The 27,844-nt window shown below is 43.1% G+C and overlaps 1 protein-coding gene across 1 annotated transcript in view; it reads right to left on the reverse strand.

Moving 5' to 3' along the window:
- The window catches only part of DNAH6 (dynein axonemal heavy chain 6), a 254,044-nt gene that overhangs the window by 49,040 nt on the left and 177,160 nt on the right, over positions 1-27,844 (reverse strand). The window contains exons 57-66 of the mRNA XM_090038956.1: positions 27,144-27,308; positions 22,968-23,035; positions 19,673-19,853; positions 16,911-17,090; positions 15,457-15,690; positions 14,823-14,958; positions 13,522-13,697; positions 4,976-5,166; positions 4,311-4,471; positions 508-596 (exon numbers count right to left, since the gene is read on the reverse strand). Of these exons, the coding sequence (XP_089895082.1) occupies positions 508-596; positions 4,311-4,471; positions 4,976-5,166; positions 13,522-13,697; positions 14,823-14,958; positions 15,457-15,690; positions 16,911-17,090; positions 19,673-19,853; positions 22,968-23,035; positions 27,144-27,308 (1,581 nt within the window). The remainder of the gene's footprint in view (positions 1-507; positions 597-4,310; positions 4,472-4,975; positions 5,167-13,521; positions 13,698-14,822; positions 14,959-15,456; positions 15,691-16,910; positions 17,091-19,672; positions 19,854-22,967; positions 23,036-27,143; positions 27,309-27,844) is intronic.

A 27,844-nucleotide genomic window follows, 5' to 3' on the forward strand; every position in this document is an offset into this window, starting at 1 on the left:
GATGTCAAGATGGGTGCCTTTTGAGTAGTTATCTTCTTTGGATTGTCTTTCTTTAATTAAAATTTGTAGCTGCTTTGCTACAGCATTGCCCCATAATGTTCTACATTGCCTATAAAAAGCTTTGTAGAGAAGAGCGAGTCCCCTCCTTGTTCATCCTGCATTCCCTAGAAATACCACCTTCCCTCCAATTGTATGGTTTTGGTGTTCAGTTTAGCTCTTAGTTAAAGTGCAGACAAGCTTCTAGGTTTTACAGTTTTTTTAGTCCAATGAAATGTTCGGTTCCTTCTGTTTTCTCTAGTAGGACTTTTGTTTGTCAGTTGATACCACCGTGAGTATTTAAAGAAAATATGATCCTAAGTGTGAGAGCAAAAGACACAACATTTCAGTTTGCATCATCAAATTCCCAAATCATATTAATTAGAAATATAATTTTGAAACGCTCTGTAAATAATTTGTCATGTGCTGTTATTTATCATTATACTTAGTATCACTTAAAAAAAACATTACCTTGACAGAATTCTGGAGGACTGTGACTGGAAAAGTTTCACTAGGCATGGAACTTAAATAGAGTCGAAAATTCTCATGAATACACACATCTGAAAAACAAAGAAGTTAGATGTTCAAACTAATTCACAAGCCTTAAAAGCAAATCACTATAAGAAGACTTATATTTAAAAGGAAGTGCTTAGTTACATACGCTATTTAACACATTTGTTCACAATCTGGAAGAGAGTAAAGCTGTATTGTAATTAAATTTGCAGACAGCAATTTGGTCAGTGTTACAAACATCAATGGAACTAAAGATATAGCATAAAGAAGCACAGAAAACCTGGAGAAAGGGGAGGTAGGAAATAAAATGAGACTAAGGAAATTTCACATGAAGAAAAATTTAAAAGAAAATTACCAACTATTATGATGAAGGAAAAAACCTGAAGAGCAACGACACTGAAAAAGACTAATAATGACAGTGGACAGTTAGATAGGAATGTGCAGTGGGATGGTAACAAAAAAATGGTAATGCAATTTTGAGTTGTATATGCAGAAGCACAAAGCCATAAACAACGCTGCCTCTTTATCTGACACTTGCTAGAATATGGCATTCAGACGAGGCACCTCTGTGTTAGAAAGCTATAGAAAACACTGAATGGAACACAGAAAGGAAATACAATAATTGCATTGAGACACAGAGAAACAGTCAAAGATTTAAGGGCTAGATCCAAATCAGCCTTGTAGGTGTATCCACTGTGGCACTGCAAAGCCTGAAAACTAGACCTCTTGCCTCAGGAGAGCGATCCAAATAGGCAGAGCTGAGTAGGACCCCTATTGATTTAATGGGAAGAGGCAGGTGCCTCTGAACAACAATCCAGAGTCAGCCAGTAGGAAACACTAGTCACCAGACCATGTCTGAAATCTTACTTCATCTCTGGAACAAATGCAATTGAGTCAGAGCTATACATTAGGCACCTCCATTCACTGAGGATCCATGGCATACTTAGGTGAGGTGCCTGACTGACTGGTGGTGCTGAAGGTAGTGCTCACTTTTTCTCTACTAGCCTGGTGGTCAGAGTGCTTGCCCAAGTAGAGGGAGACCTGGGTTAGAGGTCCTCCTCAGTCTGAGTAGCTTCAAGTCTGCATCTCCCACCTCCCAGGAGAATGGGCAAGCCCCTCCTGTTGAAACTTTGTGAAAGAAATGCAAGATGCATGGGACAAAAGCAAGAAACAGCCCGAGGGAGCCTGACTGGGTAGCTCAGTGATGATTCCCTGGGAGGGGAGAATCAGCTTAGTTGGGCACAGACTTAGGAGAACTAGGAAGGAGCACAAAGAAAGCAGGATTTTTAAAGGCAGAGAAAGGATGATCAGAGACTTGACAGTGGGTAAAAATTATATCAGACAGACTCAGCTATAACTGCTGCTGTAACAAGTTTGGCTGCCAGAGGCTGTTAGGCAGCTAGCAGAAGGAAGGTTTCCATGAACAAAGTCTACAAGTCTCTGGGAACTAAGCCATGCCTTTGCTTAATGGTTGGGATTTTCCTTGGGTGGTGGCTGAACCAAGCTTTTATTCTAATATTCTAAGTACAAAAAGCTTTCGTTTGAAGCAGTGTAACTGCTAGGCCTGTGCAAAGTGGGTACTATTTGCTTTGGATTCAGATTCAGCCGATTCATAGTATCATAGTAGCTAGGGTCGGAAGGGACCTAAACAGATTACCAAGTCTGACCCCCTGCCTTGGGCAGGAATGGATGCTGGGTCATATGACCCCAGTTAGGTGTTTATCCAGTCTCCTCTTAAAGACCCCCAAGGTAGCAGTGAGCACCACTTCCCTTGGAAGTTGGTTCCAGGTCTAGCCACCCTAACCATAAAGTAATGCCTCCTGATGTCTAGCCTGAACCTGCTCTCTATCAATTTGTGGCCGTTATTCCTAGTTACCCCATGTGGTACCTGGGGGAACAGGGCATCTCCTATTCCCTGCTGATCCCCTGGTGAATTTGTAGATGGCCACCAGATCCCCCCTCAGCCTTCTCTTGTGGAGGCTGAATAGGTTCAGGCCCTCTAGTCTCTCCTTGTATGGCCTGCTCTGCTGCCCCCTGAGCATGCGAGTGGCCCTTCTCTGGATCCTCTCAATGCTAGCCACGTCTCTCTTGAAGTGCGGCGCCCAAAACTGGACGCAGTACTTCAACTGCGGTATGACCAATGCTGCATAGAGGGGGAGGATCACCTCCCTGGACCTGCTTGTGATGCATCTGTGGTGTCATCAGCGAACTTGGATGATGTGCTTTCCACTCCCTCGTCCAAGTTGTTGATAAAGATGTTGAACAGTATGGGCCCAAGGACCGAGCCCTGGGGAACCCCACTGATCACATCCCTCCAGGTCAAAAATGACCCGTCCACCACCACTCTCTGGCTTTTTTTTTCTTAAAGGGCTGGAGCTGGCATGCATGGGGCACTCATGGGGGGGGCTGGGGGAGTGGAGGGCAGTGGGGGACAGTAGGGATTGCCCCCTGCCTGGCAGCACCCGTTGAGCACAGGGCTTTTTTTTAAAGTACTGGGAGTTGGGGTTGATGGGGGCAGCCATGGGGGTGCTGGGGGAGAGGGTTGGGGGGGCTGGGGGAGCAGGGGAGGATGGGGGGCTGGCAGGGGTCCCCCCATGGTCCCTTCCCCCACCCCTCCCCTCTAGTACTTACCAGTTCAGACTCAGTTGTAGCTCTGCCTGAAACATCAAAGCTCTCTGAATGTTTTCCGAAGTTTTGGAGAGCTTTGAATTGATTTGGACCTTTAAATTGGCCCCGATTCAATTCAGATTCAGAGATTCATCCACCAAATAAGGATGAATCTCCTCTAAATTGAATCACCACCAGAAGATTCACACAGCCCTAGTATCTGCCACCCACATGTCATAACTGGAACAAAAACAGTACTGCAAGGAACTTAACATGTAAGCCCCCTAACAATTCATACCCATGGCTTCATGCACAAGACATGCACCTAGTCACTGCCAGGCTACATTTGTTGTTTGCCTAACCAGCCCTCTCGAGTACAATTGGCTTTCACCAACTTATCCTCTTCCAAACACCTTTAGTTGTAAACATCAGGGGGATGTCTACACCAGCTCCCTGCCATGCTTGGGAGTGCCACTGTGAAGAACTTCCTCCCAATCCACATGCAACAACTCCTGAAAGTGAAGTAATGTAGCTGCCTTAGAGCAGCCCTAAGCATATGCTTGGCACTGCTCTCAGGCTCTCTGTCTCACTGCTGCACTAAGGATGCTGTCTTACCCAATTCCTAGGGTTTGGCATACATGGAGTAGGATCAAATGAAGAGAGTGCCCTTCATGGTGACATCCTTGGGCAAGGCATGGAGATGGTACAGACAGGTACATGCTGCAGTACTTTGATGGGTTAGGAAGGAGGAATTTGGTGAAGATTTAGATGAATCTGACATAAATCTTCCTCTATTAAAGTTGCATAAAATAAGGATACAATTTCACTGTTTGGTAAGGCATTGAGGATAAATTCCTTAATGTGAACGCCTACCTGCCTTCATGAAAGAAAATTTGTCATAAATTATAGTGAAAGCCCTTAAAGAAGAAAATAATAACAGTAACAACAACAGTAATAATAAACTACTGAGCATAACTAGGCAAAGAGTAGAGTGAATCCTATGCAATATGATGAAAAAACATGATCCTAAAGATGGTCATTTCTTTTGTTCTTCTCCTTTTTGTCTGTGGGATAAGAAATAATTAGAAAAGCACAATTCTGATTTGGTCTGCTCTTGGGGAAAGATATTGCATCACAGAAGGAAAATAACATACTTGGCTCTGTAAAACTTTTAATAAGTTCTTCCATAGCTAACATCCATGAAACTGCTAGGTGACAGTTTTGCAGAAATACCCAATTTCCTGTTTTCATTGCATCCTTTATCATCTTTGCTGCAATAGGTCCTTGGCCTTGACCTAGTGAAATTGACTCCAGTCTGAAATAGAGTAAATACTGTTAAAGTTTTTACTGCAGATACTTTAACACACAGTAAATTTCAAATAGTAGGATTTCAGTATTTATATTTTAAAAAATATTAGCCAAAATGTCCAAACACGTGTGTTGAAGATTATGCTTCTTGGCCCGTTTAGACCTCAAAATGAAAGGATATACAGCAGCATAAAGAAAGTCATAGTGTACCTCTGAAAGTCATACGCTAAAACACTGGTATAGTACATAATTTGCAGAACTACATAAATTAACTTTAATATATATTCACATATAAAGAATGAAATTACAGCTTCACTGAAAATAACGATAAATCTCATCAACTTCAATATAGCCAGGGTTTTGCCCAGCGGGCATGTGCTACAGTGTAAATTAACAAAAAAATTAATATGCTGGAAAACCAGAGATTGGTATTTTTGAAGAGGCCTAAGAGAATTAGGGACCTAATTTCCATTAAAAACCTAATTCTTCACTGTAACAATGTAATTCATACCGTTCTGAATATCCTCGCTCTTTTGCAAACCTCTGAAAAGCTCCCATGGGATCAGAGCCTGTGCTTAAGATAAACACTAGAGGAGTGGACGAGGACATGTCTTGATAAAGAGTTCCCAGGTCAACTGGGGGATTCTCTATGAATTGTTTTCCAAGATTTTCTATTACAAACTCAGTCAGCGCAGAGACAACCTGTAGATATGAAAACACACTGATTTATATAAACAAACAGAAAAAGTTAGCTGACATTAGACAATAAGCACTTCCAGGCTGCAGGTTTAAGTATGGACAGTACCTAGTAAAATCGGACCTGTTTCCGTCGGGGCCTGTCCTACTGCTATGATACAAATAGTAGAGTCAATAGTGAAAAATAGAGCAAAGTTCCAAGATGCAAGTCCGCAACTATTGTAATCCCTTCAAACAACCTCCTTCACATACTTACAAACAGCAAAACATACAGCAACTTATTAACTCAAAGAAAAGCCAAAATTAATGATAGGAACATTTCAAACATTTTTAATTGCCATATTTGGGATCAGGAAGGAATTTTACACCACGGTCATATTGATATGGACAGTGGGGGGGGTTGCCTTTCTCTGTAGTAGGAGGTATGGCCTCCTTCCTTGGATCTCTCAAGCATATTTTAACAACCATTGGCTGCTGTGGCCTCCCTGCTTTACCTGTAGCAGATTAGGGTATTATGTCTTGTGCTGTGTCAGGGTTGCCTGTATAGTTTTCTTTGGAGGTTATATGCAGTGGATTTGTATAGGATGGTTTGGATAGGGATGACCCTGCCTCTGGGAGAGGGTTGGACTAGAAGACCTATGGAAGTTCTTTCCAGCCCTACTTCTCTATGACTGTATGACTGAATTCACATCTAGGGGTGTGCAAAGCGGGCCATATTCAATTTGGATTTGGCCCGAATCCGGGACAGTGATTTGATTCATTGATTCGGATCACTGTCCCCAATTTGATTCAGCCAAATCCGAATCTGAAGATTCGATGCTGATTTGGAGAATCAGTGATTCGGCCATAGACACAGCTTTAAATGTTTTTTCTACATACCTCAAGGTACCAGGTGCAGCTCATGAACACTGCGATGCTGGGGCAGATGGAGGTCCCACAGGAGTATGGGGGGCCCCTTGCATGCTCAGCAGAGAGTCTGGAAGTAGACCAGAAGTATTTCCTGTCCATTTCTGGGTCCAATGGGGAGCATGCAAGGGACCCCCCCATGCTCCCCCAGCTCAGCAATTGGCCATGGGGGGACCCCAGGAGCCCCCTCAGATCCAGGAGGCAGCAGTCCCCAAGCTGGGCAGGGTTCGGGGGGGGGGCCCAGTGTGACCCCAGCAGACCCAAAAAGGTGGACCAGAAGTGCTTCTGGTTCATTTCTGGGTCTGCTGCCAAGTGTGCTGGGGAACCCCCCACACTCCTGTGGGATGCTTCATCCACCACACCATCGCAGCATTCACAAGCCACCTGCTACCTAGCAGTATGTAGAAAAAACATTTAAAGCTGTGTCTATGTCTGAATTTCCAAATGATTCTGAATCCCTCCGAATCAATTTGGAGAGTTCTGATTCAATTCGGAGAGATTAAAGGGTCTCCTGATTTGATTTGGACTTGGAGAATCGGCCACCAAACGGGGCCAAATCTCTGCCGAATCGAATCAGGGACCAAAGCTTTCCACAGCCCTATTCACATCCAGAAGTTCAGACAGTATTGTAAGAACTGGTACACTAAAACAAACCATACATACAAGCACATGAACCACTGAATTCAAGATTTCCATTGCCTCTTAAAATTCCTAGACTTTGCAGGCCTCATATGGAATCATATTCTATTCCATCTATTAGGCATGTAAGTGAAATTCCATTCTACTCTGCTCAGTTTACTGAAAAACTGTTAAATCAAAATGTGGGTGGGTCTTCCTTCTTGCTGTTTTTTTGTGACTCAGACTTAAGGGTAAAATAACAGTATGTCACAATAACTGATATATTAATGTATTTTCAGGACTTGAATAGGGTGTAACAGAATCGCACCTGAATGTATAAGCGGAATTAGATGCCCAACAGGTAAAATGGAATTTGGCCCACAGTATATAAATGGAATACAAAGGGGCAGATGATGCCTTATGTAAAGTACTTCCTACAAATTAGCTAGTACTAGTCTCAGCCCCTCTACATGAAGGAACACAGGCTGGGGCAGAGTGGCCTTCTGTTCTCTTCCTGTTTAAGTGCCCAGATTTGATCATCTACATAACATTTTATCACTTATATATATACACAAGTAGGAATTGTATTCCTGGCCACAAAACTGTATGTGCATAGACAAATTCTCACACAGGCGCGTGCGTGCACACACACACACACACACACACACACACACACACACACACACACACACACACACACTAGCATTCCTCCAACTTTGCCCAGAGGGTCTGAATCTGGGTCTCTGACTTCCCAGCACAGAGCTCTAGCTAGCATGCCAGTCAGGCATCATTTGTGTCCTCCTGCAGCACTTTTTTTGAAGCTGAGCTACTACTGTGATCATTGGAAAAAATGGATGCAGGTTAGTGCAGTGAGGAAGCTTCTGCCCCTCATTGGGAGCAAACACTCAGGCTAGAACCCAGGACCCCTTCTCTTTTAGGCCAGTAATCCTCTCACTGATGTACATTCCCTCTGGTTTAATTTTTTCTTCTTGGCCCTACATATCTCCCATATGCCTCTTTCTCACTGGCTGGGCTAGGGGACCGTTTCAAAAGGAGTGCCAGAGAACGCACTGGATAATAGGTGACCTGTGGTATGCTGGCTAAAATACTGTGTTGAGAATTTAGAGTCCTAAGTTCAAACCTGCTCTGGGTGAGGCAGGGCCTAGAACTCAGCTTCTCTGCCTTGTCAAATGAGTGTCCTAGCTACAGTATGAATCCACAAGGGAGGGGAGGGGGAATTTATGACCTGGCTATGAACACAGTCAGTGCATAACCTGTTCCACATGCACAGTCTGTGTACATATGCAATCATAGGAAAGTAGGGCTAGAAAGCAGGACCACATGTGTTTGAAGCAGGATCATTGCTGACCAAACAAGTCTAGGGTCTGTTTAACTTGTTCTTGAAAACTTCCAGGGATGGAGATTCTGCAGCTTTTCTAGGTAGCCTGTTCCAATGTTTAACTACCCTAATAGTTAGAAACTCTAATCTTCATCCTTAATCTTTACTGCAGTTTGCGGCCATTGCTCTTAATCCTACTCCCTGGGCCCACGGCGCACATTACACTTAAGGTGTCATTATGTAGTTAACCTGGCCATAGATTCATTCAATTAATGGCACCATAAAACAGGAAATAAGCCACAAAGTTATTACAAAATGTATGTGTAATAAAATTGCAGATGGTTCCCAACATGCCATAAATTGAACTTGTGGCCAGCCCAAGGGATCCACTTGCTCGCACAGGTGGGAGCCATAGTCTATTAACCCGGGCTCCCAAATGGACAGATACCTCTGTTGGTACAGGGAACCCAGGCTTGTGATCCTGAGCTCCCCCTGCACTGACAATATGGCATTATTGGGAACTGATCCCCAATTCCACAACTACATTTTTTTTCCAGACTAAATAATCTAGTTCTTACAGGCTTTCCTCATAAATCATGTTTTCCAGATTTTTAATCATTTTGTTGCTCTCCTTTTTGAGTCTGTCTAATCTGTTCAATCTTTCATATCTTTCTTGAAGTGTGAGACCCAAAACTAGATGTAGTATTCCAGGTGAGGCCTCATTAGTGCCAAACAGAGAAGAATCGCTTTTCTTAATTTACAAGAGAGACTCCTGTTAATTGAACCCGGTATGCTATTGGCTTATTATTATTATTTTTAAACAAGAGCACACAGTTGACTTATATTCACCTTATGGTCCACTGTAAACCCCAGGTCATTCTCTGCAGTATTTCAGCCTAGCCAATCATTCCTCAGTCTGTATTTGTACATGGGATTATTCTGTTGTAAGTGCAGGACTTGGCCTTTGTACTTGTTGAATTTTATTTGATTGATAAGTTCACCCTGGATCCTAGACATACCCTCTAGAATGACTGCAACTACACCCAAACTGGTGTCCTCTGCAAATTTGCTAAGCATGCATGTCATCATCCAGATCATTTTTATTGTTTAATAATATCACTGGACCAATAACAGACCCCTGAGAAAAGCCACTTGATACATCCTCCCAATTAAACACTGAACCTTGATGACTACTCCTTGAACACAATGATCCAACCAGTTATGTACTAACCTTACAGTACCGTCATCTACTCCTTTATTATTTTAACATATTCATGTTGTGGGTGATGGTCTCTAAAGCCTTGCTGAAGTCAAGGTATATCACATGTCCCTGTAGTGGGACCTGGCCTTCAGGGGTGGGACACCCTCTGGTGCCCAAGTGACTTCAACCCCACTCCAGCTCCTTTGACTACCTTGCCTTTTGACTTCACATGCAATATCTTGATGGAACCTATACTGCTTAGGAAGGTTGCCCACAGTCCCAGAGTGAGCCTCAGTTTATCTTAGCCAGCTGGTACTTACCTTGCCCAGCTGGCCCCAGTCTTGCCCCTCAGGCACTAAACTGTGGCTCTCCCGGCTCAACCAGTGGCTCAGGGAACAAGTTGCCTCAAGGGGACTCCATCCTCCCCTGCAGACATTACCATGCCTTACAGGTGTTACTTTGGGTTCCATCCACTGGGTACCCTGGCCCTGTCTGGCACAGTCCACTCAGCTTGCTGGGACCCTGGCTCTGGCAAGACTCTCGCTTCTTCCTGGGCCCCTGATTTAGCTTCTGCCCCTTTTGGGCTTCAGCCCATTTCAACAAGCTTTAGTCCTCTTAGCCTAGGCCTGTTCAGGTTTCAACTCTTCCCTGGCTTTAACCTCACTACCGTGGCCTTAACCCTCCTGGCCTTGGCCTAACTCCATCAGCTGCCTGGGCCCCTGGTTCCAAGATGGCTGCTGTTGCTCCATACCAGCCCTCAGTATTCTGGGTTCCTGAACCCAGGCCAAGCTGCCTTCACTATGTGTGACCTTAGCCCTCCCAGCCTTGGCCTAACTCGTAGCTCTGCACCAGTCTGGATATCTCTGAAACTCAGACCCCAGGCTAGGCTGCTATCAAGATGGAAGCCAGGCATCCCTCTGTGGCGTCTATCCTCCCCTTCAGCCAGAACCTGGTCCTTTGGTCAAACTTAAATGCAACATAAATACAAGCAAAACAACTCCAAACAAAAGTGTAACCCAATGCTGAGTTAAAGCCATACTTCCTCCTCCCTTAGCACTCTCCTTCATGCTCTCCCAGGTAGCTTAGGTGTCTGCCTCTGTCTCCTGCATCCCTTCTCCTCGGGAGCTCCTTTCTCTGTAACATGCAGGGCCAGACTGCCCATCTGGTTTCAGGCACTGGGCCCAACCACTTCCTTTCAGAGAATCATAGAAAATTACGGTTGGAATGTCAGGAGGTCATCTAGTCCAAGCCTCTGCTCAAAGTAGGACCATCCTTAACTAGATCATTCCAGCCAAGGCTTTGTCTACCCAAGTCTTAAAAACTTCTAAGGATGGAGATTCCACAACCTCTTTGGTTAACCTGTGCCAGTGGTTTGCCACCCTCCTAGTGAGAAAGTTTTTTCTAATATCTAATCTTAAATTTCCCTTACTGCAACTTGAGACCATTTCTCCTTCTCCTGTTATTTGCCAGCACTGACAATAGTCTAGCTCCATCTGCTTTGGAACCACCCTTCAGGTAGTTGATGGCTGCTATTAAGCCCCCTCTCAGTCTTCTCTTCTCCAAACTAAATAAACCCAGTTCCCTCAGCCTCTCCTAGGAAGACATGTTCCCCAGGCCCTCTAACCATTTTAACTGCCCTCTGCTGAACTCTCTCCAATTTGCCTACATCCTTTCTGTAGTGGGGGGCCCAAACCTGTACATAGGACTCCAGGTGTGGCTTCACCAGTGCCAAACAGAGGGGAAGAATTTCTTCCCTCAGTCTCCTGACAGCTCTCCTACTAATGCAGCCCAGTATGCTGTTAGCCTCCTTTGCAACAATGCCAAACTGTTGGCTCATATTCAGTTTACTATCCACTGTAACCCACAGGTCCTTTTCTGCAGAGCTGCTGCCCAGCTAGTTGGCCCCCAGCCTGTACCGGTGCATGGGATTGTTCCGTCCTAAGTGCAGGACTTTGCACTTCTCCTTATTGAGCTTCATGAGATTTCTTTCGGTCCAATCCTCCAATCTGTCTAGGTCTCTCTGAACCCTCCAGCATATCTACTACTCTGCCCAGCTTGGTGTGCAGCAGCGGGAGTGGTGTGCAGCAACAGTAGCTCCTCCCCTTGACCGCCTCCCCCCCGTGCCCCCAGATGAGCCATGGCTCTGTCCTGTGCCCACCCTGCCCTGTCTGGGCAACGCCTGCCTCAGCCCCTGCCAGGCTGCGCTCCTTGCTGCCTCCTTGCTGTCAGGCTGTGCTCCTCTCTAAGCTGTCATGCTGCGCTCCTCACTTCCTACATGCTGCTTTGCAGCTGTGTGCATGCACGGGCATTTATCAGCCAAATTATTAGCCACATCTAGCCAATTTCTGATGCAATCAATTTTCTTTATATTGGTCCCAATCCAATATTGGACCAATGTATCGGTGTGTCTCATAGTAGAAAATCAAGTTTGTTAGATATGACTTACTCTTGATCAATCATGCTGGCTATTACTGATTACCTTGTTCTCCTCTGGGTGCTTTGAAATAAATTCCTTGAGGACCTGCTTCATAATCTGTCCAAGTACTGAGGTCAGACTAACTGCTCTGCAATTCCTTGCAATCTCCATCTTCCCTTTCTTAAAAATGGGCACTATATTTGCTCTTTTCCAATTATCTGGGCCCTCACCTGGCTGCCACATATTCAAAAAGATTGTAGTCAACAGCTCTGAAAGTACCTTAGACAATTCCTTCATCACTCTAGAGTGTATCCCGTCTGGCTCTGCTGAATTGAAAGCATCTCACTTCTCTAAGTAATCCCTAACCTGTACTTCCACTACTTAGGCTGTTTGTCGCCTTCCTAATCTTTGCTTGTCATCTGGTAGCAGATTTATTCACGAAGACTAAAGTAAAAAAGGCATTAAATACTTCAGCCTTCTGTATATCATTTGTCACTAGATTGCATTCTTCATTCCATAAGAGACCTACAGTTCCTTTGATCTTCCTCTTACACTGACAGAGGTATAGAATCCCTTTCTGTTGCCTTTTATAGCCCTTGCCACTTTCATCTCAAATCGTGCCTCAACCTTCTTCGTTTTCTCCCTGCATGCCACTGTGATACTTTTATACCCTTCCCTGGTAATATAATTAAGTTCCATTTATATCAGCAATTCTCAACCATGGCGCTGTGACACTCTGGGGTTCCTTGAAATCCTATCAAGGGTACTGCAGTAACACATAACATTAGGACTGTTAGATATGCAAACACGATTCACAAGATAAGCCCAGAGATTTCAAACAGGAATCCAGTGTTAAAAACATTGAGTTGCAGTCTTTGAGTTCTTTGCAATAGAGGGATTGTTTCATTATTTTTCTGTAGTTAAAAAATGAATGAAAAACACAAGTTATCAATTTCTGAGTGGTGCCTTACGCCTAAGGAGAGGTACCTTGATCCTAAAAAGTCTGAGTACTGATCTACATGCACAGCCAGAAATAGAATTCCTACTTGTGTGCAAGTGCCAAAAATGGCAAATAGATTAGGGGTGTCAAAGAAATGGCCTGTGGGACTCTATCATCCAGTTCCTGCTACTGCCTGTGGGTCTTGAAGTTGACTCACAAGCAGCAAGTATTGTCCATTCCAGCCACTCTGAGACCATGTGTCTGCTCCATGCCAGATCTAATACACATCCTGAAGTTGTGCTGGAGCAGCCAGTGTGGTCCCAGAGTAGGCAGTGCACTCCTGGAGTGGTCAGCATGGATTGTGTGGTGCCAGAGCAGCTGGTGCAGTTCCAGACCACCCAGCACAGGCACTGAAGTGCATGTAATGCCTGCCCCAGCCAATCCAGGACACAGTGCTGGATATGAAATGGAGTGGACCTGTGCTGAAACAGGTGCTGTGTGCGGCATGGTCCCAGAGTGGCTGGGGCAGGTGTGGCATGCAGCACTGTCCTGGAACAGATGCTGCATGTGGTGTTGCCCTGGACTGGACACTTTGGGACATGCATGGCACGTGGCATTTGCTCCAGGGCACATACTCAGTCCAACATTGGGGGGCCAATCTGTGGGCCTGATGGGGCCCCTGAAGCCAGATTAGTTTGACACCACTGATGTAGATGACTAAATCTAGACATTTAAATGACCAGAAAAGTAACAGAATGCCACTCATATTGCTCTACAGGGAAAGAGGCAGGCCAGCCTACTGTTTCCTTCCTTTGGAAAGGTCCTTCAGCTCCTCCTGAGCTTATGGCCAAATAACACATTTTAGTTTAAAGCAAATTATTCTTGCAAGCTTTCAAGTGGAGTAAAATTATTACACAGTTGGATTTCAGTGAAAAACATACCTTTTCTTCCATAAAACATTTCACAATAATCAGTTTCTGAAACATGCTCAGCCTTGTGTCCCAGGGACCTTTTGTTAAGCCTTCCTTTTTTTCTTCTTCAGCTTGGCCTGAATGATATGAAAGCTCAGAATCATAGCCTTCCCAAGCTTCTGGGTTAATGTGAATATCAAGGCACCCTAAAAATGACAGAGTTATTGGCAGTGTCATTAATTTATAACTCACCATGAAGAAATAGTTCACAATATTAAGATATTGAAGATGAAAAATTTAAAAGGCTGCAGCTTATTTATTCATACTTTTGGCCTCAAATCCCTTTGCACACAGTCATGGTGACTGTGTGCCCTGTTACAGGACTGTCTTGGACTATAAGATTTATAGGACTGGACTGAGGCAGAGATACTGTAAGCCCAATGTCTAGAGTTTCCACTCCTGAGGTCACATAATGATGTCAGGCCCTGAGCTTTAATTTTTTTTAAAAAAGGAGAAAAAGAAACAAAGACAGAGAAAGAGAGAGAGGGAGAGATTTCTCTTCCTTGTGATTACAAGAAAAACTTGAAAACGTAACCTGACTGCAAGTGCTCATCAGATCATCTGACCTGTTGGCCCTGCCAGTGTATGTGTGTCAGTGGAATGCTATGGTAGCTGCAGTCAACCCATTCAACATTATCTACCATCACTGAGAACAGTCTAGCTCCATCTTCTTTGGAACCACCCTTCAGATGGTTGAAGGCTGTTATTATACATTTCATTTGTAGAGACAACCTGTCCCTTTGTTACTACATATGCCTTGCTGGGAGAGAGAGAGAGATTGAGGACTCCAGCTGCCTTCTCTGCTGCTCCTGAAGGGAGGAGACTCTTTCCTGCTCCTGTGAGAAGGAAAAACCTAATATCTATGCCTTCTGCTCCCAGAAGGGAGACTGTGCTGCCCCCCCCCCCCAAAGGCAGATAGGAACATCTACTCCCTACCTTCTCCTCACCCCCACTGCCATCTTGAAGCTTTGGAAGAGAAGGAGACCTCCTCTCCATACAACCCAATGAGGCATGACGGCAAACTCCCCCCAAATCATTAAGGGCAGGAATGAGAGCAATGGGGAAAAAAAGCAGTTATACAAAAGGAGAAAAGTCATTATATCAATAACAAGCATGTTAAAATTTGAATAAGTTGCCTCTGAAGGAATCTGTTAAAAAAAGATTAGATAAAATACAAGCAGAAACCATGTAGAAGATGTTCTTTGAAAGAAAACCATGGGGTAAAGGAACAGGCCTTTCTAAGAGACATTCTTAATTTTTTATCAAATTACCTATTTTAATGAAAATGTGCATGGAAAGTATCTCTTTCTGAAGGCCTTTAAAACATGGGAGCATTTCCTCTAAGTCACAGCACATATACCACATGGTGTCTTCAAGCCAGGGAACATTAGGCTTAGATGGCCGTTCCTGTTGGACAGATAAAAGGATCAGTGAAAATATATAAGACAAAAAAGGAAACATAAAAATTAAAAAAATATGAAGCCATTTTACTATTCAATGCAAGACAGCTGCAAAATAGTCAATTTAATAATTATTCCATTCAGAAAAGCATTCAAACATATGCTTACATATTAATGTTACATATTAATGTAAAAGCTACCCCCTAGTGCTTTTTTCAGGATATCAGTTAAGCACACACTCAACTTTATGCATATTTTATGTCCCATTGACAAGCATGACTGACAGCCTTTGGCATAAGAATGCTTTCCTGGCCTGGGCCAATAAGTCAAAAATACCTAAAAAATCATCTCAAATATTTTCTAAGAATTAGCTGTTTTGCAAGTTGGAAGAATAAGTCACCAGTCACACAGACAACTTCCTCTCACTATCTACTCATCACTTTTTTCAATCAAAAACCTAGAATGATTTAGAGTTTTGTTTGTCATAAATCTGTGCGAAGCGCACCTTGTCTAAGCCAGCAGCTCCACGGAGGAAAAAATTCCATTCTGCATCTGTAAGTTCCTCTCTCTGTCGCATGATTTCAATACACAGCATAAAGCTGTAGATGAGTTTGTGTTCCTCAAAAAGGCCCCGAGATACATTAATGTAAGTTGCATACAGAGTCTGACTGAGCAGTATTGCTAGGCGCTGCTGCAGATTATCATTCTTTTCAGATGTCTCAATGGTTGTATTAAATAACTGCAGGGGAAAAATAACAGCTTAGATGAGTTGGTTATTAATAGTTAATAATGGGTGTACTTTGAGTAATTCACACAACTGACTAGAAATGTAGTTCTCAAACCTGTTCATATTGTATGCTACTTTTTAAGCCGGCAGTTCTCTTATAGGCTGTGTTTAGTCTCAACCTTCCATTAATTTCACATTTCTACAACAGCACTAATTCATGGAATTATGAAGCGAATACACGGATAAGCTATATGAGCCTACTATGTTCTGATTTTGCACTGTACTATGCTCCGATTTTGCTATGACATGGAATTATTTACTACTATGATACACAAAGTGCTGTGGACTGCAGGGAAATGCTCTGCAGGATGCCAGTGTTCTGCATCCCACTAGGGCAGATCCATCAAACCAGAAAAATATATTATAGAGTTGCATCCTTTTATGGTCATCATGCTTAATAAATGAGTATGAAAATAACAAGATCTGGGTTCTTCTGAAGATTTCTAGTGTGACCTTTAAAAATTGTTTATATCAAATATTATAAAACTTGGTTACTTAAGTGCCAAATCAAAAAGTGATCTGCTTACCGCTCAGCAGTAAGTTAAGTCTGTTGACTTCAGTGGTAACAATAGCATTCGAAAAAATAGTCAGCTTTTCTTTAAACTAGTAAATGTACCACATTTACCAAAATCCATGATGACTCTGAATTTAAGACAAGAGACTGTAGGAGGCAAGTGCAGGGAAACACAGCAGCTCTGGCTGCGACTGTCGCTCTGGCTCTGACATGTCAGGGCCAGAGCCACAGCAGCCACCTGCCCCCTCATCATCTTGTACTCAAATCAAAGACAAGGGGACTTTTTTCCCCCTGTTAAATTGGGGAAAGAATTTTGTCTTGGATACAAATAAATATGCCAGTATATGCCTAAAATCAGTATTTGGTACGATGCTTGGGAGTTTTGTAACTACTAATTTTCTAACCTTATCATAATCAAATGAGAAACAATGGATTTTCTCTCAATGTAATAAATCACCATCACCTTAGTTAGTTTGGTTTATGCTTATTACACTATTACCAGAGGTTTATGACACACCCTCCTTTTGGAATAGGGGCTTAATATTTTTGCTGTCAGTATTTCAGATAGTGATTGTAAAATCGTATCTGTACACATCCATTTAATTGTTTTATGCTTATCTTAGTAACAATGTTTACCTAAAAGAAAGCTTAAACCAACCTGCTTAAAATATTTTAAGGAAAATTGATACATAGGATCTATCTCTGACAAGCTGGCAATTACAAAGTACATAACAGATCCACGAGTGGCAACAGGGCGGTATTTTTCACGTGCCGCATTTATCTTCTCCTCGGTTGTTTCTGCTTCTTGCAGTCTTGTTTTAATGGCACCAGAGGTAATCTGGAACAAATGTTTTCAAAGGTATTTGAGAAAGATATTTCTGAAAATGAGGGCTGGAAACACTATAACAGCACTAGTGGTTGCATGAGCTCCAAAAACACGTGAATGTCACTTCATACCATTCTATAAAAGTTCTTTATACCTCTTTTTAATCTGCTGCAAGTGGGAAGCTCTGGGTCCAGGAATGTCTCTGTCTATATATGCCAGACACTATATACTTTTGGGAAAAATAATGGTACCTTTGACAGTTTTCAGTATTTAAACCAATCAGTGGTACTGAACTGCATTTTGTGAATTATGACAATGAGCAGTATGAGTTTACACCCAAGAACAGGAAATGGGTTTTTAGCCATAAGTACTACTTCTGGAGAAAAGGAAATTCTGAGACCTTCTGTGTTAAAAATTCTGAGTAAAAAAAAAAAAGGAAAGTATAAGTGTGTTTAGAATATCTGAAAAATAACTAAAGATTATCGCTGTACACAAGCCAAGGCAACTTCATTATTCTGAGTGGTTCTGGGGATTTAGGGGGAATGGGAAACAAAAGCTTGCTTATATTTATGTTGGAATAATAGTCTAAATGTTGAATACTGAAAATTAAGACCAGATGCTAAGCTTAGTATTTGCATGCACCTGTAAAAGTCTGTCCCAAAATTCTAAATGCAAATAAATAACTGCAGGGTCTGATTTTCTGACTTTCAGTAGTGTCAGCTTAATTTATTAACTTTTGAGAGTTTCACAACTTTCCTGTTGATCTCAGACCTGACCTACAAAGACCACTTTTAAGAACAAAATAGTAGTTCATTCTGGGCACATCTACATGTTCATTAATGTGCCATAATTATGGTGCCTTAAGTTTAGTACCTGTAATTACAGGTACTAAAGTTAATGCACCATAATCAGCGCTACTGCACATTAGTGCCCGTGCACATTTTTTTTGTGATGCTAAATAAGGTACGGTACACTAATTCTACTGTGCATTAGCATGGGTTTTGTCAGTCACGCTAATACACAGTAGAATTAGTCTACTGTGCTTGAAGCATCTTGTATAGACACGTCCTCTGAATGGCTCATTTCATACCAAGCTGAGCTTGCCATTAGGCCAGATACCCATTTGGCCAGGATCTGTAGCCCTATCTTTGTTGGTGGGCATTTAGATGTGTATTCCACTAACCCCAGGGAAATAAAATACAAGCCAGCATGAGCATGTGTGACAGAATGTAGCCTCATTGACCAAAATGAAACCACTGAATAATTATTACGATGAAAATTTAAATAAAACAAAAGCATGGGTCAGATTTAGAGTAGCCACCATTCCATGTTAGCTTTTATCAACACCTCCCACACAGTTAACATCTATTTTGTATACCAATTTGTGCAAATTTTGGCAAATGCTGACTTTTTAAATGCCCGCTACAGTAGCAGAAGATTTTTTATATGAGCAACAAGCAAAGAAGGACTTTTGGAGGGGGTGTATACTAGAGATGTGCAAAGTGGGCCCTATTCAATTCAAATTCAGCCCGAATCAGGGACAGTGATTCAATTCATTGATTTGGATCACTGTCCCTGATTCTGCCAAATCTGCCAAATCTGAATCTGAATCTGGAAATTCGATGCTGATTTGGAGAATCAGCAATTCGGACACAGACACAGCTTTAAAAGTTTTTTCTACATACCTTGAGGCAGCAGGTGCGGTTCGTGATCGCTGCAATGCTGGGGTGCATGAAGTAGCCCACAGGAGTGCGGGGGTCCTCCACATGCTTGGCAGTGAACCTGGAAGTGGACTGGAAGTACTTCTGCCAGAGAATACACTGTCCCCTCCACCCCCCGCAATGGCAATCAGCCACAGGGGGAACCCGGGTGTAAGACCCAGGACGCACTAGTCACTGAGCCGGGAAGGTGTAGGAGGAGCCCCCAGTGCACTCCCCAGCAGACCCAAAAGTGGACCAGAAGTGCTTCCGGTCCACTTCTGGGTCTGCTGCTAAGTGCGCTGAGAAGCCCCCCGTGCTTCTGTGGAACACTCCATGCACCAAGCACAGCAGCGCTCACAAGTCCCTGCTACCTAGAGGTATGTAGAAGGAACATTTAAAGCTGTCTCTATGTCCAAATTACTGAATCTTTCCAAATCTCTCCGAATCAATTCGAAGGGTTCCAGTTCGATTTGGAGAGATTAAAGGGTCGTCTGAGTTGAATCAGATTTGGAGATTTGGCCACCGAATTGGGCTGAATCTCCACCGAATCAAATCAGGACTGAAGTTTTGCACAGCCCTAGTGTACGCTGCCTCTCTCATCCACAATACTGAAATGTTTTTAAAACATTAATAAAATCCATTGATTGGAAATGAATGAAAGTAATTACTTTGGACTTTCAAAATGGGGTTATATTCAGACTTGTGACCCCGTAAGCTAGTCTAACTGTATTAAATAGATCTGGGTTTTAAAAGGTCAGTCTGTTATTCCAATCTGTAGAAGTAAATCTATGAAGAGGAAACACAAATGTGACAACCCATTCCCTCTGGAACTTTCTATACAGTTAGGTAAGTCATTTTTAAATTGCAACAAGGCACTGTAATTATGTCTCCTGCCTTTGATTCCTGCAGTGTGTTGATGAGTTCTTCATTGTCCAGTATGTTTCCCTGAGAAGTAAACAACATTTTCAGAATTTTGTCTTCAATGGCCTTCAGTTGATTTTTATCAGAATTGATTCGTACAATGAGCTGGGTTCTTTGATTCTCAAGATCAGGTTTCTCCAGTCGCACAACGTCACTAGGAAAAAAAGTTCAAATTTTTGATTGACAGCTCTTCCACCTCTCTTGCTCCTGCTTTCTTTTTGTTTCCTACTCCAGTCTATTCTCATAAACTTTTCCAAACAGCCTAGGATCAGATCCTGACCAGCAATTCCAGTGGTACAAAGGGCTGGCCAAATCCCCAGCTGACAGGACACTGTGGTTTCCCATGACATAGCATACAACTCTGGCTGGAATATGTTACTGGGCAAGCTGTGGGTGAAAACAGTATGTAATTCCCATTCACACAGGACAACTTATAGAAGCCCTGACACTACTCTAAGTACAGGTTAGCTGGACTGAGGGATCTAGTGTTCTGATGTGAAAAGTGTGTGCATCCCTGAAGCTTGTAGGGGAAGATAAAGCTATTACAACAGCAAAGACGGAAGATAGCAATAGGCTTATCTAACTTGTCTGTAAGTAGGAAAATTCTGCAACAGAAGTTAAAACATCATTTTTTGTTAATTCTTCACCATGATACTTTCTGTTCTAAGAATGAAGCAAATGCCTTGGTTTGCGTTAGCTTTGGGAGGTAAATATTGTTTAACATAGGTTGTGACTGCTGAACAGGATTGGTATAGTTTAAGAGTGTGAACAAAGCAAAAACTGAGCCTCAGAACCAGCAAAGCATTTAAACATGACAGATACATAACTAGCTCTGTTGACCTTGAACAGATTGCACACATGCTTAAAAGCATACTTTAGATACATAGTGAAATAGAAACTTATATAATATTGTAGTTCACTCATTTTAAAGTTAAAATGCATTTATTATGGATATATACAGAGAGGAATTATTTTATAGAAACAGAAGAGAAGGGCTGGAAGGGACCTCTAGAAGTCATTTGGTTCAATCACCTGCCAGAGGTAGGATCATCCCTATCCAGACCATCCTATACAAATCCATTGGCTAACCTCTCAAGAAAACTACAGTCAATGCTGACACAAGACATAACACCCTAATCTGCCACAGGTAAAGCAGGGAGACCACTGTGGCCAATATCACAGTACTGGAAAAGTTGCTTAAATATGGTTGAAAGATCCCAGGAAGAGGGTCACACCACCCACTACAGAGAAACGCAAAAAAACCCAAGTTTGTACCAATCTGACCATTCTTCCTAACCTCAAATATAGTGATCAATCTGACTCTGAGAGGAGGGGAAATACCCTCTAGCAGGAATATCCAAAGTCAAGTCCCAGAAGGAGCACTAGCACACCCCAGTCAAAATCCCCAGCGTTGACTGCAGCCAACACTCAATGTTTCTGAGGAAACTGTAGCAGGAGGGGAAAAATTCCCTTCCAGCCCCATGCGGTAACCAGCAAAGCTCGAAAGGATGGGAAATACCCTTGGTACAGCATAGATATGGCTACACATATAGATCATCCCTGATCAATGCTTGTCCAACCTCTTCTCGAACACCTCCAATGATGGAGAGTGCACAACTTCCATAGACAGTCTATTTTTCTGCCTCATTGCTGTAACACTGAAGAAAGAATGTTTTCTGGATATCCAATCTAAACCTACTTTGCTTCATCTTCAAGCCATTAGTCCACATGCTTCTCTCTGCACCAAGAGGAAAATGTGTTTTTCCTTTTCTTTATGGCAGCCCTTTCAAGTATTTGAAGACTGCTATCATATTCCCTCTTAAGTACCTTTTCTGTAAGCTGAATATGCCTGGCTCCTTCAACCTCTCCAGCTTGCCTTCCAAGCCCTTCATTTTTGTTGCCTCCTGTAACTTCTCCAAGTCCTTCTTAAAATATGGAGCCCAAAACTACACACTGTACTCTAGATGAGGCCTAACCAGTGCCAAGTAGAAAGGTACTATCACCTCCTGTATTTTGCATCTAATGCTTCTTTTGATGCATTCCAAAACAGCATTCATCTTTTGTGCAGCTACATCACACTGGAGACTCATACTGAGTCTGTGCTCTACCAAGACTCCCAGATCCTTCTCTGTAGTGCTACCATCCATCCAGGTGTCACCCATTTTATAGTTGTATTTTTGATTATTCTGTCTGAGGGGTAGTACCTTGCATTTGTAATTGGTAGAATAAATAATTGTTTGCTTTAAGCAGTAGAATGCACTTGACACCATTCGTTCAACCCCCCATTTCTGAAGTATATTTCATACTCTAATGTCAAAGCAGGTCTGGCTCTGTCTCAGAACCTAACAGGACAATGCTGTTTATTATTAATACAAACAATCCTGGGTACATGACTTTGGTATGTTTTGTGCTCATTATGGGCAGTATGTAATGGCATTTAAAACTAGCCTATTTGACATGGTGGTAGAATTGACATACATATCCTGAGTTTTATATACCATATTTACTCAATTAAAACATGGACCCCCTCCCTCCATGTTAAAGTCTCTCATCTTACCACTGGATCCCACACTGCTGCTCTGAGTTCCCCACCCCACAAGCGGGAGACATGGACCGGCTGGGACCCAACCCTGCTCCGGGGCTGCCCAGACTGTGCCTGCCTCACACCCAGGCCAGAGGAACACTGCTCTGAGGCATTCTGAGGCACTCTGCTTTTCCCAGTGTGGGCCATGCCAAGGAAGGTGTTACTTGCCCCCCACCCCCTGGGCTCTGTGTCCCAGGCTCCCACAGCCTACTCCCAGGGCCGGGCCCCAGCCAGAACTTGCTTCCCCTTAGCAGATTTAAGATGAGCCTCCATAATTAGATTCTATATAAGGAAAATTACAACAAATGCATAAATTTTCCGTGAATAGAATGTAATTATTGAGGGTTGTCATAAATTCAGTGTTGTCTTATATTCAAGGAAATACAGTGAATGATTCCTAGTACAATTAAAATACTAAAAATCTGAGTATAGGATGTGACAGAAAGACAGCTTATTGAGGCAAGAATTATTTATTTATGATTGTGAATCATAAATTTGGGCAGGGGGCTGGACTCGATGATCTCCCGAGGTCCCTTCCAGCCCTAATGTCTATGAAAATGTATGTGACATGGTATGTTACAGAAAGAAAATTGCTTTGTTTTTTGTTTCATTTTATGCTTGCATCATCTTAACATTTTGAAACTATCTACCATAGGATAAATAGCAAAAATAAAAGTTACAGACCTTAACAGCTGATCCTCAAGGCCAGATCTGGTTACAGTGAAATTGATTATAGTGACCTTGATGCACACCTGTAGAATGAACACAGTCAATGACTAAACATTACACGTGTGTAGGTTAATACAAGAGAATCAGGGGATTTGCTATGAATAAGAGTGCAACCCAAAGTGAAGATAAGGTCTACCTGAGAAAGCATTCCCCATCAAAACTGTAATTTGCAGTTGTTAAAAAACTTCCCATTCAGGCTGAAAGTTCATATGGGTGGGCTCTGTCCAAAAATAATTTATTGGCAAAGTTTGAGGAAACTTCTGAAGTGATGAAAGGATGAAAAAGTAATTTTTCACTTTGTAAAATAATTGTCCTCATTATTGTTTCATGTTACATAACTCCCAAAAGGCTAAGACTTTGGAATCTTACACATATTTAGTCTGCAGTGACTAGTAAGAGAGCTGGAAGTAGGGAAGATTTTTTAATGCAAAAAGCGACGGTCCTGAAAATTCAAAGTCTGATGTATTCATAGGAAGGAACAGCATTAACTTTTAAGCAGTAATCTTAAATATAGATGTGGTGTGCAGGTTTGTGCAGTTATATGTCTAGTCCAATACATTGATCTAAACATACACGTTGCGATTTTCAGACCCAAGTACCTATAATTCCTAGTTTGTGTTGTGATGCTCAGCAATTCTGAAAGTCAGCCTGCAGTCACTTAAAAACTGATATAGTTACCTATTTCACAGGGGGGATGGAATGCATAAGAAACACATCTTTAAAACACTGTATACATGAAAAGAATGATAAAGGTCAATGGCACCCAACCTTTAATAGACCAAAAGACTTGGATACAAAACAGATACATGACATACGGTGCAACTTGGAGTGTATAATTTTCCTGAGAAAAATCATGCGTAATGCATCATTGTGCATTATACTGGCGTAAGTATTGTATGTCTGGAACTATCCTAGAGTAGCAGTATGGTACAGGTAAACAGACTATTACCTATTTATCCACCACCTATTGGCAAGAAACTATAAAATAGCACCTACTACAAGTATTTACTAAGGAATAGATGACAGTCCATTTGCTTAGCATCTGGTGAAATTTACAGGAGTGTACAAAAACAGTATAAAAGATGCTATTTGAAATGCATCACGTTTTCAGGCTGGAATTTCTAAATTCCTGTCTGTTGTTCCTGTTCTGGGGACTTCAGACCATGCGGTCTATTGGAACAGGAGCACTTTTTAAAAAAATTCTAAAATCAACAGGGGCTCAGAGAAGTCAGGTGACTTCCCAAGCTTCAAGTCACATGAGACCCAAGATTAGAAGTCTGCCTAGCCCTAGCCCATGTATAGTTATAGTGCTGCTCTTCAACTTGACTAACCTTAAATAATGAAGGCACAATCCCATTTCACTTTAAGAATATAGGTGGCACATGTGCCACAGTGTAATGAATGTTTTTGGCATTTCATACCTCTTTCCTACCCTCCTTTTCAAGCTGACCCATAACAACATGCATTTAATAGTCATTTGACAAAATAGAGAATAGAGGGGAAATGTCTATCCTACCAGAAGTAAGGGAAAGTGGACATTTCTGTGATCAGAGCTGAATCTCAAGCTGTGTATAAGTACCCAAACCAAAAGTTATGTGGCTGGGGAAACACCATTTAGATGCACAGACTGAAATATGATTTGGTCCCTGGATTGAATAACTTTCAAGATGTTGTTCATCTATGGCTTATTACACTATGCATAGGATCTAGATGATAAAACCTAAATATATAAATATAAAAATGTTCAAAAAAATATACACATCAAAGTAAATGATCAGAAACAGAGTAAGTGTCAATTACTGTAAAAGATGTACCTTGGTCAAAATATGACATTGAAGTTATCTAGGCTAGATTATTGTACACCACTATAACAGGCTATGACCCCAGGGTTGGCCATGACACACCCTGATGGTCACCCTGCTCCTCTTATGTCCTTAAGTCCCTTATACATTCTCCTCTTCCTGCTTTTCTGCCATGCCTCGATGAAAATAATTACTCAGAAAAGGGACGCTGCCCTTGGGATACCTGAGCGAGATCTCATCTGCTCCTGAGCTTAGTCTCATTTACTCAGCACCTTCACTGCCTATTACATGGCTCCAGCTGCCCCTTACACCATGCCCATGCCTTGCAGATGTTACCATTCACTCTCTAGCTGTCCCTCTCTGCCCACACCCAGGCACTTCACCCATCCTGGCTACTCCTGGTTGTGGCCCTGGGTCCCTGACCCTACTATCAACACTCCTGAGGTACTAAGCCCCTGGCCCTAAGTCCAGCCTTCTCTGGACTCTGGGTCCCTGATCCTGTTGGTCTCTGGATATGGCCCTTACGGACTAGGGGTAGGTAGTTACTTGAGCCAAAGGGACACATAGGGAGTTTTGGTGAGCAATCATGCACTGGGTCACCCTAACCCTAACCCCCCCACAAATTCGTTTAGTGGCACTGCTCTGTGCTAGGCTGGACAGCTTGGATGCAGCCATTGGCAAGTGGAGAGCAGAATCCAGGTCAGGACAGGCAGATGGGGCCAGGATCGCAAGGCAGTAACAGCACAGGGCCAGGGCTGGGGCAGAGCTATGATCCACAGCTTCCATGCCCCTGCAATGAGTGCTACTTCTGCAGGCACAGGCATAAGGGGAGTGGATTTCAACTCTGCCCTGGGCCCTGGCCCTGCACTGTCACCACCCAGAGATCCCAGGGTCATGGAGACTGGTAGGTACACAAATGGCAGAGTGTGTGGCCAAGAGGATGGGATAGGGCTCTGGGCAAATGGGAAGCTGCATTTAGGAGCAAGACGTGTGGGCAGGGCCAGGTCTGGGATCTGGGGTGCAAGGCCAAGGCCTGGGACAGAACCACAATCTACTCTCTGCATGCTCCTACCTGCAGAACCAGCACCTGTTGCTGGGCAGGCAAGCAGTTGATTGCTGTCACCACCCTGCAATCCTGCCGCATAATCCTGGCCTCATCCACTCGTCCTGCTCCCTTACACTGCTCCTCACCCATTTGCAGCTCCAGCCCATCTGCTTGGCTTTACTTCCTAACCACATATGTCCTGCTGCAGTGGTGGGGGCAAATGGGCTGGGGTACCCAGGCAGCAGGGCTGGGTCTGGTGGTGGTGGCAGCAGGAAGAAGCTGCTACTGCGGGGGGTGCCACCCCAGCCCCTCTGTTTGCCTGGGGGCAGTCGGGCTGGCCATGGGTGCCATGGCCTGGGTTCTACCTGTGCCTGGGGCAGGGTAGGAATGAGGGACCTGCCTTGGGCCAGATTTGGCTCATGGGCCATATTTTGTCCACCCCTGCCCTAGACCCTGGCCTGGTTCCTAGGCCAGTTGAGATCGCCAGGCTCCCCAGCCCCAGCAGTCTCCAGCTGTGGGCCATCCATGAGATTGGCCCCTCCTGTGCCCTGGCCCCTCTCCTAGGGCAGTTGAGAGCTCTGGGCTCCCTGTCCCTGCTCACCCCTCCTGGGCTATGAGTCTCTGACTTTGCCTACAGGTCCCTGACCCTCCTTGCTCTCATGACCGTTTGGCTCTGGCCTTGCTCTTTGGCCCTGGCCCCTTTTTTGGGGGCCCTTGCCCTGCTTCTGGGCCAGATGAGACCACCTTATCTCCTCTTGTCTCAATCCCCACACCACCAACTTGCTTACCCTACCGTAAGTGTCTACCAGGAGCTCTCATTCAAAACCACTACAGCTCCAAGGTATAACTGAATGTGTGGGACTGGAGCCTGATAAATCCCACCAAGGCCCTGCAGTTGAGTACCTTTTCACATGCCAGCTGCCAGGATCAGACTACTGCCCCAGCTCAGGCTCTGGGCTTCTACCCTGTAAACCCAGCCCCCTCTTGGGTCATGTGACTCCTGACTGCCTCCTGGCAGACTGTTCCATCTGCAGCCTGCCTTCTCAAAGTAGGAGGAGCACCAAGCCTCCTGCTAAAACCGTTCACTTAAGAAACAAAAGGAAAGGTTTTTCTCCCTTTTCTCACCACTTTGAAACTTTAATAAAAAATATCTGAGAGAGAAATGGGACCTGAAAATGGGAAAATGTGCAATACTTCGGATCAACTGAAGCTGATAATGTCTTTCCAAGAATGACTGATTATCATTTGGCTAGTATGGTACTAGTCTAGAATGCTGCATTATACCTCTGGAAGGTAGTGTGGATTTGGTAATTTCGTTATCATGTAGAACCTGAAGTTTTTATCGTAATCAATGTCAGAATCTCCAAGGCGAATGAGCATTCTTCCACCAGAAACAAAGGTCTGCTTCAAAAGAACAGGCTCCAGAGCAGGGTCCAAGGCTTCCTTGAGCTTTAGGGGGAAAAAAAAATATATTTTTATATTTAACTGGTAACAGAAATACTTCAGTATAAAACAAAATTAAATTAACACTGTCCACTTTACACAAGAAGAATACTATTCTGTTGTTCTCTTATACTTCTCTATCTCTGTTTTTCTTTTGTGGAATGATAAGGTTAGAATTAACCATTCAGATCTTACCAAATATTGTCCACATCACAAATTCTGCATTTTTAACAGTGTACAGACAATCAGTTTTACTACAGAAAATATTTAAGTGTACTTGACTAGTCAATGGTATAGCAGACGTCAGTGTTAAAGCAAATGAATGTGCATTAAACACATATAAAACATTACCTATCAAGATAAGGAAATATAGTTTACTAAACTGAGAACTGAAAGTATAAAACAAGATTGACCCTACAAAGACTTATGTTCATGTGTTTTTAAGCACCTTTTATTCACACAAATAGTCACAATGAAATCAATGTGCTTAAAGTGTTTTCTTGGAGGTTACTCAGAACCTGCAGGAATCAATCCAGTAAAGG

The sequence above is a fragment of the Crocodylus siamensis genome, chromosome 3 (assembly GCF_052110815.1).
Source record: "Crocodylus siamensis isolate JL-2025a chromosome 3, ASM5211081v1, whole genome shotgun sequence".
NCBI classification, from domain to species: domain Eukaryota; kingdom Metazoa; phylum Chordata; order Crocodylia; family Crocodylidae; genus Crocodylus; species Crocodylus siamensis.